Below are 17,889 nucleotides of genomic sequence, written 5' to 3'. Positions count from 1 at the left end.
GGAAATCTTGGGCGTAACAAAAAGATATTGATGACTTTTGAATAAAATATATTACACTCCTTAAAATAGTGCCATACTGCTATATATGCACTCCCTAGACACTTTGTTACATCTTGCTAATACCCGATTGGATCTCCTTTTGCTTTCAGAACTAGCTTAATTTTTCATGGCACACATTCAACAAGTTGTTGGAAACATTCCTTGAAGATTTTGGTCCACATTGACACGATTTATCGGCTTCACCTCCATGATGTGAATCTCTTGTTCCTCCACATTCCAAAGGAGCCCTATTGGACTGAGATCTGGTGACTGTGGACGCTGTTTGAGCACAACTCATTTCAACTCATGTTCACGAAACCAGTTTTAGATGATATGAACTTTGTGACATGGCGTGTTATCCTGCTGTTAACAGCCATCAGAATGAGGTCATATAGGCATGGTCATGGGATTTAAATATGCTTAGTGGGAGCCAAAGTGTGCCAAGAAAATTTCCCCCACACCATTACACCACCATCAACCTGAATCTTTGATACAAGTCAGGATGGACCCATGTGTTCATGCTGTTTACACCTCATTGTGACCCTGCTATTCAAATGTCACAGCAGAAAATCAATACTCATCAGACCAGATTCTTTTATCTTGTATTGTCCAATTATGGTGAGCCTATGTGAAATAAAGCCTTGGTTTCCTGTTAATAGCTAACAGGAGTGGCACTCAGCGTGGTCTCCTGCTGCTGTAGCCACCTGCTTCAAGGCTAAACGTATTGTGTTTTCAGAGACGCTCTTCTGCAGTAATTGTCTGATTTACTAAATAATTTCTTCTCTGAAGTTTCTAATAATCAAAGGCAAATCTATGAGCACAAAGTAGTGCAGATATATCTGAAGAACAAAACAAACTCAACCATTCTGCTTGTGCACATTTGCTCAGCAAGACATTAGACATTCAAGTAGTCCAGCTTCTTCCTCTATTTAAGCTAATGTGATCACAACTGTGATCAGTGGACCTGCAGGTATAGCCCCCCTCTTAACGTAAATGCAGCGGGGGGAAGGAACGTGCTTTCCTTACGTTAAATTAAGTTAAAATTGAATTCCCATCTGCAGACAAAGCAGAGCGCTGCAACATGGCATTAAAACAAATTAATGTCTTCCATTTGTTTGGAAAAATTACACAAGAAGGCCCCAGTGGCCTGTAACCTTCAAAGAATATGGTTAATTGCAAACTGATGTGATTTGGATCCCAGTAATGAGATGGGTTGTGCAGTCAAAGTTGTAGTTGAAGACATTTTCTTTCTCATGTGTTTCGAAAGAACACAATCAATCAAATCAAATGTCTCTTTTTTTGTTTTGTTCTGCCAATATTACTGGCAAATCAGGCACTTTTATTCTGGACAGGTCTGAAATGATCAATGAAGCTAATATATAATAAGACATATCAGAATCATCTACCTGAACTGCGTCAACACATGCTTAAAATTGATTAGTTTGTGCTCAGCGCTGTTTGGATTTGCACTATTGACCAAGCAGAACTTGGCAGAAGATAAGTTGCCCATATCTGCTGGCATTTTCACTACTTTGAGGTTTTAGCCAATGGCAATCTGACAGGGCCACATTTTAACATTCTGAATCATCACTGAGCTTCTTTTTTTCCCCTCTTCCATCTTACTGCAAGAAGCTTGTTTGTTTGGACCTGCTGCCATCAGGTGGAAGAAGCAAGAATCAGCTGGTCAAAGCCCATTAAAGTGGTAACAAAGCAAAGCACAACGAGGCTTTTCCTCCAGACACTGCCATTGCCTCTATATAATTTTAACATGCCCCAAAGAGGATTTGGGCCTTTCCCAAAAGAAAAATCAACAGGATGGCAATAAAAATATTTGTAATACAATTTTCAAATGGTATTTCATTTATTCTGCGTATGAAACGGTGCTTTCTCATGCAGCCAGCCCCCCAGCAGGCCCATTTTGAGCCAGGAAAAACCCTGTTGCAGCCACTGGCTTTGAAATTATGCCTCATATTGGAAATTTTAATGCTTGATCGTCTATTGCCAAAAAAGGGCATGGCACTGTTTTTTGTGGCAAGTCAGCCTTTTCTCTTCACCATCATGGGGCCCTGTGATGAATCCTAATACTTGTAAATGCAAAATGCTGTTTTTCATAAATGAAACAGACACAGTCACATCTCTAACTATACTTCAACATTTTGGCTTTGGATCATTGCCTCTCTGTCATCTTATCCTACCTTTCAACAAACAGTACAAAGTGTTATGCATTATTATGGCGACAAATTAAGTATTGATCAAACCAGCGCTGCACCCAGGAGTGACAGCAAGTACCTGCGGTTGCTCTACAGATGTCAGTAGGAACTGCCGTTGTCCCACTGCTAGCCACGTCACTCTGCATTCAAGCTAAGCCTATTTTCCTGCACCTGCTGAGCTCCTCCGAGCAGGAAGCTATTCATTAATCCAGTTCTAAGTGAACCCTCTTAATACTGGTCACCATGCCCTGTGGGAACCGAGTGATTAATTTCAGCGAACAAACTGCTGCACCGAGTACCACGCCACGGCAGGAAACGCAAAACAAGCTCGCAGCCCAAAGCCAACCAGTGTGGCTTCACTTTTCAATTTAAATGCTAATTTAGCGAGCAGCAAAACCAATACTGTATAATGACAGGGTGACTTTGAAAAGGACTGAGATTACGCGCTGCTGATAACATAAGAAAGAAAAGAGAAATCCAAAGGGAACTAGAGACTCCATAGGTGACCCCCCCAACCCCGCCTCCTCCTCATTTACTCCTGCAAGAGTAGCTGAGGGTACATTTGCATATCAGAGAATATGGATAGCTCTGTCTTTTACATGCCACATGGCTTAACGAGAAGCAATGCCACTTTTCGGATATCATTCTGAGATAATTTTCCCAGGGAGACGGTAGAGATTCATCCAAAAAGTGCAGGCTAGGCCTCACTTCATACAGATGTTAACAAAGGGAATGTCAAGTCTTTTCTGAAGGTCTGCTTTTCACTCACTTAGAATAATTCGCAGAGACAATACATTCCAGAACATCATTACAACCTGACTCTTTAGGGGATGTCTGATTAGCTTTCACTTAGTACTGTGATACTCATCAATGGACTTGTACCTTGTGCTAAGGAACCATGTGCATACCGAATGTTCTCTCAAGTCTCTGTCACATTGTGACATCACCCAGCACTTCTGAACACGATGAGCAGCTCTGCGAAAAATGGTGCATGTGGCAGATGGGTTGGAAAAAAAATAATGAGATCCACTGAAAGTGCTTTTGGCACACAGTCCATTTTACAGTGATTTGCCTTTGACTCAGAGACTCTATGAATACAGTAAAAACACTTCCCGCAGGTCTTTTTGAGACTGAGGAAGACGGGCACTGCTCAGATATGACTTTAATTAAACCAATTTCCAAACTGGTGCTCGAGCTAATAGAGTTTAGTTTAAATATGTTTCTTTGTTGCCAGTGTGCTCAGCAGAACCTGAAGGATTTGTTAAAAAGCAAGTTACGGTGTACAGTTCAACGAGAAAAAATAAAATAAATAAAAATCACCTTGTTTTTCCTATAATCATACGGGGCTGTGAGCAAACATGGTGATCGGTGGCACGGCTGCCCCTTAAAATGACATCTGCTGTCCCTGTGGTCGGCCAAAGTCTCCACTCAGTTCTGTAAACACCAGAAGGCCTGGGAGGAGAGGGGGCCAGCGACAAGAAGGATACTGGATATCTCTGTCGCCCTTTGTGTAAATGTCACAGGAAAGTACGAGAACATGAACCATCACTTGTTAGTTTAGACTGCGACGTGCAATTAGTCCAAAAAAACAGAAAGAAAAAAAATCAGACCGCTAGTTCAGGATGTTTTGAACAAATTTCAGTGCGGTAGCTTGAGTCATACTGCAGTTAATGTTTTGCCGTTTCCATTTGAAGGGCTCTACCTCTGAGTGTACCTAGCTACTCCTACACAAACTCTACTCTACTCGCAGAGGGTCCCAACAACACAAACAGGCGAGGGATTTAAATGACACCGAACACAAGGCCAAACACATCAGCGAACAACACCATAATGAGACTGGCACGTCTATTATCTTTGAAACATTTCAAACACTGTGGGGAGATTCGAAAGTGGTCCAGGTGCATGTTTGAAAAGGAGCTGGAGGCCAGAGTTCCTGTGACTACTTACTGGACCATCAGCTCTTATCATGCAGATGAGTGGAGCTATGAAAATGAATGGAAAATACTAAAGTGGGTAGTGTAATAGCACCGAGGTCTCTCGGACAGAGCATCTTTTTTATGTTGTCTTTATATAAAGACCTTCTATGGTATGAATCAGTATGTTACATGATTTGAGGAAACAGAAATGTCAGCAGTGGAACTGGTTTCAGCTGGATTTGCAGAATAAACAAAGGGTTTAAAAGGGTTCGCTTTGTTCGATTATGTAAGAGCCGTAGTTTTGTTTTTCACTTTCTTTCTGAAGGAGGCATCCATTATTCTTTTCTCTTTTTTCAGTTTGCTGATCAACAACCGAAAGTCCACAGAACAGAACAGCAGCAAATATTAAGGATGCACATTTGTGAAATTCTGGATACCAGCATTTAAAATTAAAATCTGCTCAGTGCCAATACTGATTTTTTTCCAGGTGTTGGTTGAAATTTGTTCCCTAGTTTCTCAACATTTGGTGTGACATACAGTACTAGTAAAGTATTGGCTGCTAACAATGGTAAATGACATCTTATTTATACATAATGCTGATATAACAATACCAATGTATTGATATACTGTTGTACATCTAGTAAATATTCATTTTCTAAAAGCAAAAAAGTGATAGTAAATATTAATCACTTGATAAACTAATTTAGAGATCAATACACGCCTTCCCAGAACATGTAAGTATGTTAGAAAGGGCCTGTCAAGCTTCCTTGCATAATAAATAAATAAATAATAGTTAGATTAAAAAAAAAAAAAAACTTTTGGTGAATATTTTTCTTTTTTTTAAATAAAACAAATTAGCCTGGAGAAGAAGTGGGTGTTCATATACTCCAACAAGACAGTTAACAGGCTGTTCTTCAAGGTTCATTGTTGTAAAAGATGCTGCTACAGTCTGAGAGGCTAATGCCGAAATTCCTTGAATTTGCAATGTTCCTAATAGCCAGCAGGAGGGGTTCCTTCTCTGGCTGCAAAAAGATCTGCTCACTTGATCCATAACCTCAGTAAAATTCATGATAAGTGTCTCAGTCGCTAGTTTTAAATCTTTTTCAATATGACATGATGTTAATTTTAAAATTTACTGCCCCAGTTTGAGTCTAAACCGATGGCTGCACGTGTGTGGTACGTGATGGTATGGTATGTTAATGAACAGGTTAACTGTGAATCATAAATTGTTACAAAACGAGTAGGTTTGTGTAACTACATTGCAGCACAAACATTTCTGTGTCTTACAGATGGACTGCCAACTGATGAGGACGTGTTAAGAGATTCACTGACTGACTAGCCAAGGACATGAATTGGATGATTTCCAGTGCTCAGGCCTGACGGGTGACCAGCTGTCAACCTCACATACAATATACAATTATGTACCGGTCTGTTTTACGCATGCGCAGCGCACAGCGGGGCAGGCTAATACTTGCACCCGGACTCACTGCCACACGTTAGCAGCCCTTAGCTGCGAGTGAAGACAGTGTTTTTAAAAGTAAACTGCAAGGAGACCACCATGAAAAGGTATGTAACAACAAACCTAAGGAGAAACTTAAACAACATTTACCAAGTTGAACATTTTAAAGACACTAATAAAGGAAAAGCAGATAACGCTTAAGCTAGCAAGAGCGCAGAGCTAGCCACGAGCTAGTAAGCTCAGTATTAGCAAACAATCAAAGAATGTACGAGGAAAAATGTGGAAACAAGTGAATTTATAAACATTTACAATCTAAGAAAATCAATTACGATCAGAAAAAGTCTGAATCTGAAATCTGAAATCAGTGCATCTGTATTTGCAACCAACCCAGGAAGTTAATTTGTAAGCAGTTAACTGCTCAGTTAGCCAACTATAACCGATTTTACCAACACAGCAAGCTAGGAGTGTGAAAACCCATTTAACTGTCTGTCTGACAACATGAATTCACTCTTTCATAATAATTTTGTATTGTACGTTTATCATCACAGTCTACTAACAACCATCATCGACAGGCACAGCAGTCTATTTTGAAAAATCTCAGCTCTGTGTTAATTTGCAAAAGCTATAAACACTGTATACATGAACAGCAAGCATATGGCACAATATATGCAAGAAATCTCCTGCAAGATAGTGTGTATCTGGATCCCATGTTCTCCTTTCTGGGTCTCTATAAAATGCTTACAGAGCACACTCTGTGATCTATTGCTTGAGAGAGTTACATAGAGCCCCTCATTCATTTTGCTTTCAAGCCCTCCAACAATACCCAAGTGAAATATGACTTTCTATACTTTACATGTCATCCATTCTGTCTCTCTCCCACTACACCACTAAATATAACCTCTGTCAGTTATTGTCCACTGGCCACCCACTGAATATTTCATTGTTCTTTAATAAAGACTGGACTTCCTTGTGTTTTGTTACAGTGACAAGCTGTGACGGTGACGCTGATCAGCACATTATTGGAGGGATACGGCGATGTAACATAAGCTTGTGCGACTGCGTTGGCAGAGAGTCGCGTGTGGCATGCTGTGTGTGTGTGTGTGTGTGTGTGGGTGTGTCTGTGTGCTGTCACGGTAAAATCAATACCGGGTGAAAAGCAAATGGAAAAACTCGAGCAAGTTTGTGGAGTTCAGCCTCAAACGTTTACCGAAATGTGGCGAATTTCGAGTCAATTTCATGGACTGCTGGTGTGGCACTGTGAATTCATTTGAGATTATAAGGAAAACACAAGATTAACAGGGAACTTTCACAACACACACACATATGCACAAACACACACTATCTGTATGAAACACATCATACAGTGAAAGAGTGATCATTACTTTACTGGTTAGACAATTAGTTTTGTTATTTTCAAATCTTCAGTCTTGCGTACCTGTCTTGCGTCTTTGTTTTGGCTGAAGAGAGAAGATGACCATTAAAGCTCCCATGATGCCCTCTAGACTTTCTCGCTTAGTGATCTAGAAGTCCTGCTAGATTTCGCACACTTTCCCTCCCACAACTGGGTCGGCTTGAGAGTGAAAACGGAGGGAGAAAAGAAAATCCAGTGATATGCTGGGATCCTCACATTAGGAAAAAATAAAGTAAAATCTGGTCTCCGGTCCAAACTTCTCCTTTATATTCACCGTGTTAGGTGGGCTGTACGTAGAGCGGTAGGAGTGGGAGTAAAACATGCGTGCCTCTGTTGAGTTTTGAATTTTGACGCGCACGCTCTGCAGCCCCCCTCCCTCCTCTAGTGTTCCCACTATGAAGTGAGAGCTTGCTGGCTGATCTCTGCACTGAAAAAGCTACTTTGTACCACTTGAGCACCTAGATTAATTGAGCGCTATGAGAGAAAGGCAGAAGCATGCTGTGGAGAGTGTTTGTCGCCGCTCTTTTCAACAGACCTCTCCTCACACGGGGAGGGTAAAACTGGAGGGAAGCGAGAGAGCTCATACTGTAGATAGCCATTTTTCCTCGCTAGCTGCCTTTTAACTACATCTCCTGCTGGGAATGGGAGGAGAAAACCACGCTGTGTCCACGGCAGTAAGTTAGAGCTGATCTCTCAGGCTGGTGGCTGGTGTAAATATTTAAATTATGTGCAACGTTGCTTGTGCATAATTTAAAGTCTCCTTGCAAATGCTGACAACCATTTTATAGATTAATGACAGAGCAGTTTTAATGTAACGTAGCCCAACTACTACAACCGAGGTATAGCAGAAAACTTACAACAGATAATCTTGCAGTGTGATTTTATGAGAGATGACAGCATGATATGTATATAAGAATGGTTTCTGATGCAATACTGATTCAGTACTCATAACATCGAATAAAGTCTCCTGCTTCCATGCCTTTATCCACCCTGAAAAATAAAGTAATTGCCTCTTCAGCGCTGATCCTGCACCCGCTTACGTGGCAGAGTCAGGCTGACTTCGTGGCAGATCTTCAGGATTACGGAGACGGTCAACAGGTCAGAAAAACGCTGAGGCCCACATCTCTTTTATTCTCATCCTTTGCTTGGAACATGTGAAAAAAAAAAATACAGCAGAGATGCTTTGCCTGATGTGACACATCACAAGAGGAAAATAGAATGAAAAATACTTCCGCTCCCTATGCCACCCACACGCAATTCATTTCATGAACTGTGTGACAGCAGTCCAATTCAGGAAAAAAAAGAAAAGAACAGCCAACCACAGCAATCAAGTACCAATTTGTGCTCACTCCATTAACCTGCTTCCTGCCTGCTATGTGTTCTTTGTTGCTTTCAGACAGAAGTTAAAGTGCAGTTTAACTTCCACCTTTAGCAAACCCACTCTCGAAACTATAATAAGTATAATAACTATTACAAGTATATATGTAATCTACACAAAAAGAAACAGACAAATGAGTGTCTGTAGCTATTCTGAGGTTCAAGGACCTTTAAATCACCAACGCAGAGTCCATTTCTTTAGTAAATGTTTCTCCTGAAGGAATCTGACCAGCATTTACTACAGCATTAGAATACCAACCACCTCGCTATTTCATACTCAGCAAAACCATTCATGCTATTTGTCATGCTATATTTTCCTCCACTGGGGTCAGGGAACAGCAATTTTAAACAGGCTCAGCATTACTCTGGCTACATACAGGACGATAACTTACTGCCTTCATTTGACTTCATTAATATGACCATTTTCAGACAACCACAGCACTCACTGGATGCTTACCACTGCAGTGTTTGACAGTTAAAGTGGAAACATTATGCTTATTTCCACCTCCATATTTTTATCCTTGAACTCTACTAATGTGGCTTTGTATGATTCTCAGTTGACAATAACTGTTATTTATCTGGTTCCTTGCAAACAGCATATTTGAACAGCAGATGGGCGGGGCTTCTGTGCCTGAGACAACCATAAAAAGTATATCCCCTCCCTCTGGCATCATACAGATCCAAGAGTAGCAGTCATAAACAGAGCGTTTAAAGAGCCTGATTATTAGAGAACATCAGCGTTCGGCTCATAAAGATTATTTGTGCATTCACTGACCTCATAATTTGAAATGCTGGAATATATGCATGTATAGTGTGTGTGAATGAAAGCTAGTTAACCAAGTAAAATTGCATTATAGTAAACCTAATTGGCACTCTAAGAAAGTGTCAAAAGTATAGACACTCAATATGAACTCTATCTTCAAACCCAGTTTGAAGATTGGTCCAAACCAGCTGAGCATGGCTCTTCAAAGGGTATCCTAATTATGTTGGAGCAGTAATGACTTTTCATTAAATTGGACACTCCAGAGAATAGGATGAAATAATCAAATGTCTCTGGGGTGAATCATCCCCGCATATGCTGAGGCATATTCCACACCACTTGAGGAAAACAATCTAAAAGCAATCTGATTAGCTACATGGGTTTGGAGAGAGAAAGTGCAATAGCAGCATAAGTGCTTCGTAATTGGAACGAAGTTGGAATTTGAAGTTTACAGAGCTCTCCGGTAACAACGAGGCCTGGTCAAATCCAAAGACCGCTGTTCAAAACAGCACGCAATCCAACTGTAACTTCAAGAAATCAACACTTCACCATCTAAAGCAGGCAGGTGCTCTGCTGCCCACACGCACAAACATGTTTTATATGGTTCTCCTGTCGCTTTTCTTTCCCTCTTCCCTACTTTCTTCCTCCCGTTGTTTCCTGTTGATCAAACCGTGCACATAGAGCGCTTCGTTAAAAGAAATCCTGGAAGGCTGTAGGTGTTTGTGACTCAGCACAGGCTGGCGAGCCATAGCCTCACTGTCTTCTGAACTAAGGGTGGGAAAAGGCAAATGCAAATTGCACTTGAGCCGTAGCTGCAGGAAGCTTGTGAACAGTAACTGAAGCGAGATGAGAGCGATGAATCAGACAGGTTGGGGTCTGAAGAGGTGGCTGCAGGTGGACCAAAACAGGAGGTGCGTGCAATCCATCAAAACAGAGTGCACAGAATAAATGATATACCAGAGGGAACCTGACTGAAACTCAGCTGCAAACATTTTTAAAAAAGGTTATGATGGTTTATTTTGGCCTTTTGTACAGATTAGGTAACTGATAAAAATGGTGCAATGCGCTGTAAATGAAAGTGTCTAAAAGCAGCGGTGAAAGAGGAAAGCACGTTTGATTTAGGATCGTTTGAACCAGTTTTAAAAACTCCAAAGTCTATTAATGCTCATGATTCATTCAGATTATCAAGTCAGTTTTAATCAGTTCCATGATTTTTAAAATTTTTTATTTATACAGTGCCAAATCACAACAGCAGTCACAACAGAAGTCTTAAGGCTTTACACTGTAAGGTAGAGAGGCACCATAATAACACAGACAAACCTTACCAATCTAACAGCCGACTTTAAGGAAGTCCTTGACGACAGTGGGAAGGAAAAACACCCTTTTAACGGGAAGAAACCTCCAGCAGAACTAGGCCATCTGCTGCTACCAGCACACACTTAAAGTAGGGGGAGGGGCCAGTCACAAGTCTTTTATGGTAAATGTAGTAAGCTCAAATATGTACAGCTTTGGAACGTGTTGTACTTGGAAAAAGGGTGTATCCTAGTCATAAACACATACAATGTATTAAGTGAATTCTCTGCTTACTGAATATAACTCATTGAACTGTGGAGCTCATCCACTGAAGGTTCCCATAAAATGCATTGAAACGAGATGTACTCAAAGAAAGACAGCAGTACTTTGACTACTGCAGTTTTATAAGTTAATTTTAAGTACTGATGAATGTGTTGGAACAGCCTGTTCTCACTCCCGACGCGTAATATACCGACAATTTGTCACGTCTCGAGGCGTTCCATGGGAACGCAAAAGGTGACCTTCCGCGTTCCTATGATACGCGCCGGATTGTGGATGAAATCGAATAGAATGACGCTCCAGCGGTAACCCAGGTTCCAACCGTGTATTCCAGCACTAACCATAACCTTATCGTGTTAGATAGTGTTTTCCAAAGTAATCTAAGTAAAATAAACGCACATGTGTAGATTGATTCCAAACGGTTCTCATGTGTCCTCATTTTTCTGAACTCGTAATATAGGGACGTGTTGGGTGGCCGAAAGCGTAATAGACGGACGATTTGTCACCTAGCGTAAAATGTTACGCTTCAGGAGTGAGAACGTGTTCGTTGGAAATGGCATTTTGTATGTTGTATTTTATTACCAAGAGTGAACGCTATGTTTTCTTTTCTTCAAGCTAAAAACATGCAATTGTTTGACATCTGCAACATGTATCAACAGAGTTACACAATTACTCGATGTTTCCACCACATCTCAGATCTAATTAGCTGCGTATTTCTTGTAAACACAACATGTACTGGGGATAAACATTAGGTAATATTTGCTGGTGTACTGATAATAGAGAACATTTATAGTGGGTCTTTGCTGATTTTATGAGAGACTTATTCGTGCTCTGTCAATGTTTAAGCAGCCGTATCTAAGCCACGGGAGTTTTTAGACCAAGTGCAATTTGCACAGAATAATTTGTCAACAATCATAATAATGAAGTTAATATTAAGGGCACAATGTCAATTATTCACTTGGTCCACCATTGGTTTAGACCGATGGCTGGATCAACTTCACTTAATCAGCTCCTCTAATTTGTCTTGAACTAACTAACTTTACTCGAGTTTGGACTTTGAATAAATAATATATGCAGGTGTATTTTTATTTCTGGCCATAATGTAATACTGATGAGAAAACCAGAGAACAAAACTATACTTATTTATCATTGTTTAATTTGTGCCAGGCTTTTCTATTGCTTAAGGAATGAATGTGAGAAAGTAAGAGACTCATCACTTTTACATTGTGTTTAATTAAAACTAAACTATTTTAAAAAATGTTCTTTTCACTGTGTTAATAAAAAACCTACACACTGGAACTCATACAGCTTTAAACTAGTTTAATTCAGCAAGTTCATGGATCCATCAGGGGCAAATCGAGCTGCTTTTACCTCCTGAGCCACAACCGTCCAAATGCTATGCAATATGTATTACTTTTGCTATGGCTCAGTTTTCACATTGTCCACTAAGTGGCAGCAAAACTGTGCAAGTTCAACAAAGCCAACATTTACTATACACTGCTCACTTTTTCAAAATGTTATCAGTGCCAGAAACAGGACAAACTCAATAAGCATTGTTCATCACATCTCACAGTAAGAGATTTTCAAGCCCTTTTCCCTTGATAAGGACATAAGTTGCAGTACTATGAGTTCTAGTCCTCCATCAGTCCTTGTTATACATACATAAAGAGAGAGAGTCATAAAATTAACTGCTGGCATGCCATTAGTGTTGGCCGTATATCATTAAATTAGGCTAAAAAAACAGAAATAGGGAAAAAAGTGGACTTACAAGTATAATCAGCTTGTTTGATGAATTCTATAATTATATATATTTATATATATTAGAAACTGACAAAAATCAAAGTGAAAGAGCATCTTCTATTAAACAAACACAGCCATGACCTCTAGCATACAGCGAGGCTTTTCTTTTTGCTCCACCATCAGTTGCATGCATGAGAATAGACAGTAGAGGGCGCAATTGATCTTGAAAACTGAAAACCACACACAGCCTTCTAACAGTCCAAATACATACCTGGAAGGGAAATCATTTCTCGTGATCTTTACAATAATGTCACATTACCTTGCTAAAAGCAAGCAAGCCGTGCTCCCACTTCTTCTATCTAAACATTATTTAGATGAAAAGCACTTACCTTTAAACAACCACACATGACACGCAACACAGATCTTATAACAAAGATTAGCGTCTCTTGACAAAAAGAACAATGTAAATAACAGAGAGCAGACATGCTTTTTTTTCTCTTCTTTTCCGTGACGCAACCCACAGCCTGCCAAAAGTACACTGCAAGGTGTCAAGAGATTATTCTAAAACAAACTATAAATCTTCTTTCAATATACATTTGAAAGAAGAAAAAAAAAGAACATGTCACACCAGGCAGCGACGATCCCGCCTGTTTGAAGGCTGCTGAGAGTTTCGGTCGTGATGGAAAACTCGAAGCAGGAGTCAGTACATTTTTCTGAAACTCTCTAAGAACTACAAGCAAATAAGCACAATTTCAAGAGGAAATGAAATTGAAGGAGGACAGGAAAATGGTACATTAAGCCTTTTCAGTCGGAAGTCATTACCATAAGACAAAAAATTCTTAATCAGGAGTACATTTAGCTCAAGATAAGAAGAAAGAATCCCATTAAGTCGCAATGCAGGGAATACAGTGTCGCTACAGTATATTGGTAAAGCGGCAGAAAAAAATGACTGCTTTATGCTTTATGCATTAATGGATGCAGAAAAGCAGAAACTGAGCCCAGTGCAACCTCTAAAAACAAGCTCACCACTGTCCAAAACAAGAATATTTAGGCAGCAGATATACCCAACTTCCTGATTTAGGGAGAATCTGCCTGCTGGTTGTCATTGGAGATCAATTAAGAATGGTCTTTAGAGGACATAAGAGACATGGTGGGTGCAGGGTTTGTCATGAGGCTTACTTTCAAAGCACAGCAGCAGCAGATTATGTAGCAGAGTTTGCTCATGCAGGCTTTACTTTGCAGTCATGTAAGAGAAATGGCTTCCCTTGCACACAAATCATAATGATGCAACAATAAAAATGCCAGAATCAGAATATGCACACTCAGCTCCTTCTTTTTCCTGCACAGCAATCAAAGTGTTTTCTCTCTTCTACGCCCCCGTCTGTAAAGTCTTCTAACATCCTGGGACTGGTCTAAACCATAACGTGTGGCTGCAATGACACTGGGCTTCACTACCTGCCCAGATGGTCTGTATCAGTGGGCACCGGACCGCGTGGGGTGCGCTGCATCCAACTGCCATCAATCACAGGCAAATATGGTCCAGGAGAAAAAGCTTACTTCCTTTCAAATTGTGGCAGAAAAACAAGCAAAACAATTTCCACAACAGGGCAAAGTGCGGCAATATAGCCGCTCTAATGTTTAGTGAACCCCAGTGGGTTCGCTATTTGTTTGCTTCTATCTTAGCTAACAAAATATCTCGTGTTCAATGAGGTAGCACAGTCATTTGGGGAGATGTGGAAGAGACAGAGGAAGAATTGGCGAGCTTAATGTATTTATGAACTTTTTTCTTCCCCCTTTTTGCACAGCCGTAAACAGAGGAGAGGTGTATGACTCAGCACTACCTTTAATGACGCATCCAAGTACAGAACTTTCCCGAAGCCATAATAAAAACCAAGCAGCAGGCCATAATTTTAATCAAACTGTCCTGCTGCCATATGAAGCATAACGAGGCAGCATTACTGAGAAACTGTTGAAAACAAATAACTTCTTACTGCAGCCCAGACGCCACACAGATTTCAAACCCACACCCTGCGCCAGTGGTTATATGAGGCTTTCAACGTCAGCCGAGCAGTTACACTTGGACGTGAGGCTCAATGGCAGCCGCTCGAGTGGATCTGTCATTAGCCCGGCCCCACCTGCTGCCACTGTGAACCCCGTAGGCCGCGCCTGTGTCACATTCTTTTATTACAACCCTCCCCGACACGAAGCTGCTGTCTACCGAGCCCACTCTTACAGATCAGTGCCCACTGAGGCGTGCGCGACGTCGGAAAGTGTCCAAAGCGGCATCGAAAAATTACAACAGAGCTGCTAAAGTGGTGCTTTTCTGCTCAGCCAGTTGAGAAATGTGTCGGGTCAAGCCAAAATCAAAAATCTCACTGAGCAGCAACAAATAACAAATCCGCACTGATGCAGGAAGACCAAATTATTGTTTTTCCTCCCCTTAACCAAACCACTTTCCTCGCTTCTTAACACAGTGGATATTGCACTGCAGCTGCGTAATGAGAAGTGTTCGCCGTGAATCATAGCTTCTCACATCTCCAAATAAAAAAGGAAAAAAAACGATGAAACTCGTGCTGAGATGTGAGGATGAACCCAATAAAACCTTCTGAGGCACATGCAGTGGCATGATTGCCAACTATTGTGGGGGTACAAATATCACAAAATAAGCAATCCACAAGCAACATGAAAACATAATTTAATGCTCCTTTGAATCGGTGCGATCATAAACCCCAAGGGCAATAAACATTCCTCCTCACTCCAGTTCATTTTAGCAATGCCAGATACTGTACATTATCATTCTACGCGTATCTTACTCAATTGTGTTCTGCTTGAGATGGCAAGGGAGCAGTTTAGTTCACTGCGTGAGAAATTATACTGACATATTAAATATGTGCTCTTTAATAAGATCACTCTGTTTCAGTCATATATACCGTTCAGCTCAGTGGGTGGGGACTTATCCCAGGGGTATCAGGAACATCAGTAGTTGGTGCACATTTGAAATTTGTATTTTGGCATTATGCAGACATAAAACCGGTGGAAAACTTTTAATTAGAGACAAATTCTGGTCTGTAACAGGGAAAGGGATTAATGACACGGATCTCTTTTGAGCTTCAGAGTACCCCTCTGAAGTCACAGTTAAAAGACAACACTCATAATAAACTGGTAGATTTATTAGGTCAGTAAACTGACCTGCTAATAGAGGCGTAATGGTTCTGAAACCACAAAGACCGAATCCACAGTTCGCCGTCTCATATCGAGGCACTATCTTCTTGGTCACAATACCGGCTTACAAAGAGCTGCTGTTGAGCAATCACAGACATATTGAAAGAGCATTTGTTTCCTGGAAGAGATGTTGTAAAGGTTATATAAGGTACAGTAGCTTTGTGCATGGAAGTCAGGGGAGGAAGTTGATAGCTGCTGCAAAGAGGGGGGATAACTTCATTACTATAGTCAGCTGACAGAACATATCGTATATTAGCACATCGAGTCTGACAGGGCGGCGATGATATGAACTATTTCCTGACACATTGATATTGGTATTTATAATGGTTCATAAATGAAAATGTAGAAAGTAAAGCAGGTACAAACATCTTTTATCGACGCTATGATTGTTGATGTTGCATAGTATGTCCACCAGGGGGCACTCTTTAACATTATTGTTATAAAAAACTGTTGCGTTTTTAATGCAACAAACAATAACAAGAAAAACAAGACTATTTTAAAACTGCATTGTCATTGTAAGAAGTCATAAATAATACATTTTAGGTAAATCTGTTTTGTGCGCCTGAAAGAAAAAATATTGGCTGATATTTTAGGTTTTTAAATCATCAAATATCGGTATTTGTATTGTTCTGAAAAATCCTATTTCGATCAGGATCTGTGAACAATTTTTGCAGGCATCACTATTTGTGGTGGTGTAAACACCATGTGTACAAATATATGCAAAGATCTAGCTTAAATAAAATGATATTTAGCCATATGCTAATGATGACCATGCTAGTTAGCCACCTGGAGCTGCCTGATTAAAGCATGCTAGTTTGGTGAAAGCTACAAAGTTTTAAGATCCAATTGTGATCAAGCAAAAACAATGGTTACTATTAAAAATAATTTAGTTGGCAATTATTCCAGTAAAGGTTTGGTCACTGGATGGGTGAAGCTACATCAAACAGTGTGCCAAAATTTCTACACACTAAGACGTGACATGACAAGTAGAAATTGCTCCATAGGCTTGACCACTTTGAATGTTTTGCCCATCATGGTCATTTTTTAACCTCTTTTATATGATTTGAAGAAGTTCATAATATCAGCTGAGAAATACAGTTTAATATCCTTAGACAGACAGCCTTGGCTGTGCCAAGGTCACAAAAAGTGCAATAAATGATGCATTCATCAACTTACTGTGGGCCAAAGTCTCATCTAAAATCTATTAGGCTGGCTCTGATGACAGCTTATCAGCAGCAGTGACAGGTGAAACACTAACCGTGTCAATACCGCTAACACTGCGTCGCCTGCCCGACATCCACCAGCTCGCTATTAATAAACCACAGGGTGGAGAGGAAACCCTTTTCCCTGGGTAAATGGCGAGACATGTTGCAATCCATCCTCTTACACAGACCTGGAGACCTTAACCAAACCATATCTGTGCCAGCAGCTACTGGAATCCTCAAGTATCACCTGCTCTCTTACGTTACCCACATGAAACCCAGATTACGTGTCAGTGCTGGGAAGTTGCAGCATGAGTTTCATCACGTTAAGCTGATATTTAGTTCTCTTTCCAAGGCTGTCAGAAAGTGATGATGTTGTTTGAGAGAAAGAGTCGATTTACTCTGCTATTAGTAGTCTTATCTGATGTACTGTGGTAAGAGAGGATGTGAATGTGAACAGCAGCAGCTCAAAATAAGATTATCCTTAAAAAGATGCATTCACTATCCAATTTAATTGCTGAACTCATGCCAACAGCTTCTGGTCATTAATCCTTGCAGATTGAGAGGGGGATATTAGTATGTGTCTGTTTTATGCCTCTCTAAATCACTCATGTTTGCTTGCAAAGAAATACCGTAATCCCTAATGTGGCCTCTGCGGTTCTTTGCATCTTTGATCTGAAAGTGGAAGCCAATCAATATGTACAATCCACAAGGCTGTGTAAAGCAGAGCCAGCCTCACACACACTGTTGAGTTCACACAGGGATCTACTTTGAAGCAACAGCCCAGACCTACAGGTATAAAATGCCTGCAGACAAACAGTGCTTCTAAAACGTATTATTGGTTTTTAACGGCTTTATGATCTGTTGTTATTGTTTTAACCAGGGGCGGATCTAGAAGGGTGGCATGGGGTGGCAAGTGCCACCCTAAAATGATCCCTTGCCACCCCAAGTGCCACCCCAGTTTTGCATATGACAGTGTTG

General features: G+C 40.6%; 1 protein-coding gene and 1 long non-coding RNA gene across 6 annotated transcripts in view; one reads left to right on the top strand and one right to left on the bottom strand.

Moving 5' to 3' along the window:
- kcnip4a (potassium voltage-gated channel interacting protein 4a) overlaps positions 1–17,889 on the bottom strand; it is a 147,377-nt gene that overhangs the window by 52,113 nt on the left and 77,375 nt on the right. Inside the window, exon 1 of one of the 5 annotated variants that reach the window (XM_005468198.4) lies at positions 7,060–7,555. The exons of the other annotated variants lie outside the window; for them this stretch is intronic. Within the exon in view, the coding sequence (XP_005468255.1) occupies positions 7,060–7,114 (55 nt within the window). The 5' untranslated portion in view covers positions 7,115–7,555. Of the gene's footprint in view, positions 1–7,059; positions 7,556–17,889 lie in introns of those variants that run through there. 5 annotated transcript variants of the gene reach the window in all.
- LOC112846219 (uncharacterized) lies at positions 5,136–7,048 on the top strand. Its single transcript, XR_003219079.1, has 3 exons — positions 5,136–5,356; positions 5,455–5,731; positions 6,608–7,048. It is a non-coding gene; the product is annotated as an uncharacterized LOC112846219 (long non-coding RNA).

The sequence above is a fragment of the Oreochromis niloticus genome, linkage group LG3, assembly GCF_001858045.2.
Source record: "Oreochromis niloticus isolate F11D_XX linkage group LG3, O_niloticus_UMD_NMBU, whole genome shotgun sequence".
NCBI classification, from domain to species: Eukaryota; Metazoa; Chordata; class Actinopteri; order Cichliformes; family Cichlidae; genus Oreochromis; species Oreochromis niloticus.
Note: the sequence above shows the minus strand (reverse complement) of the source record. Positions and strands in the feature narration are given on the sequence as shown.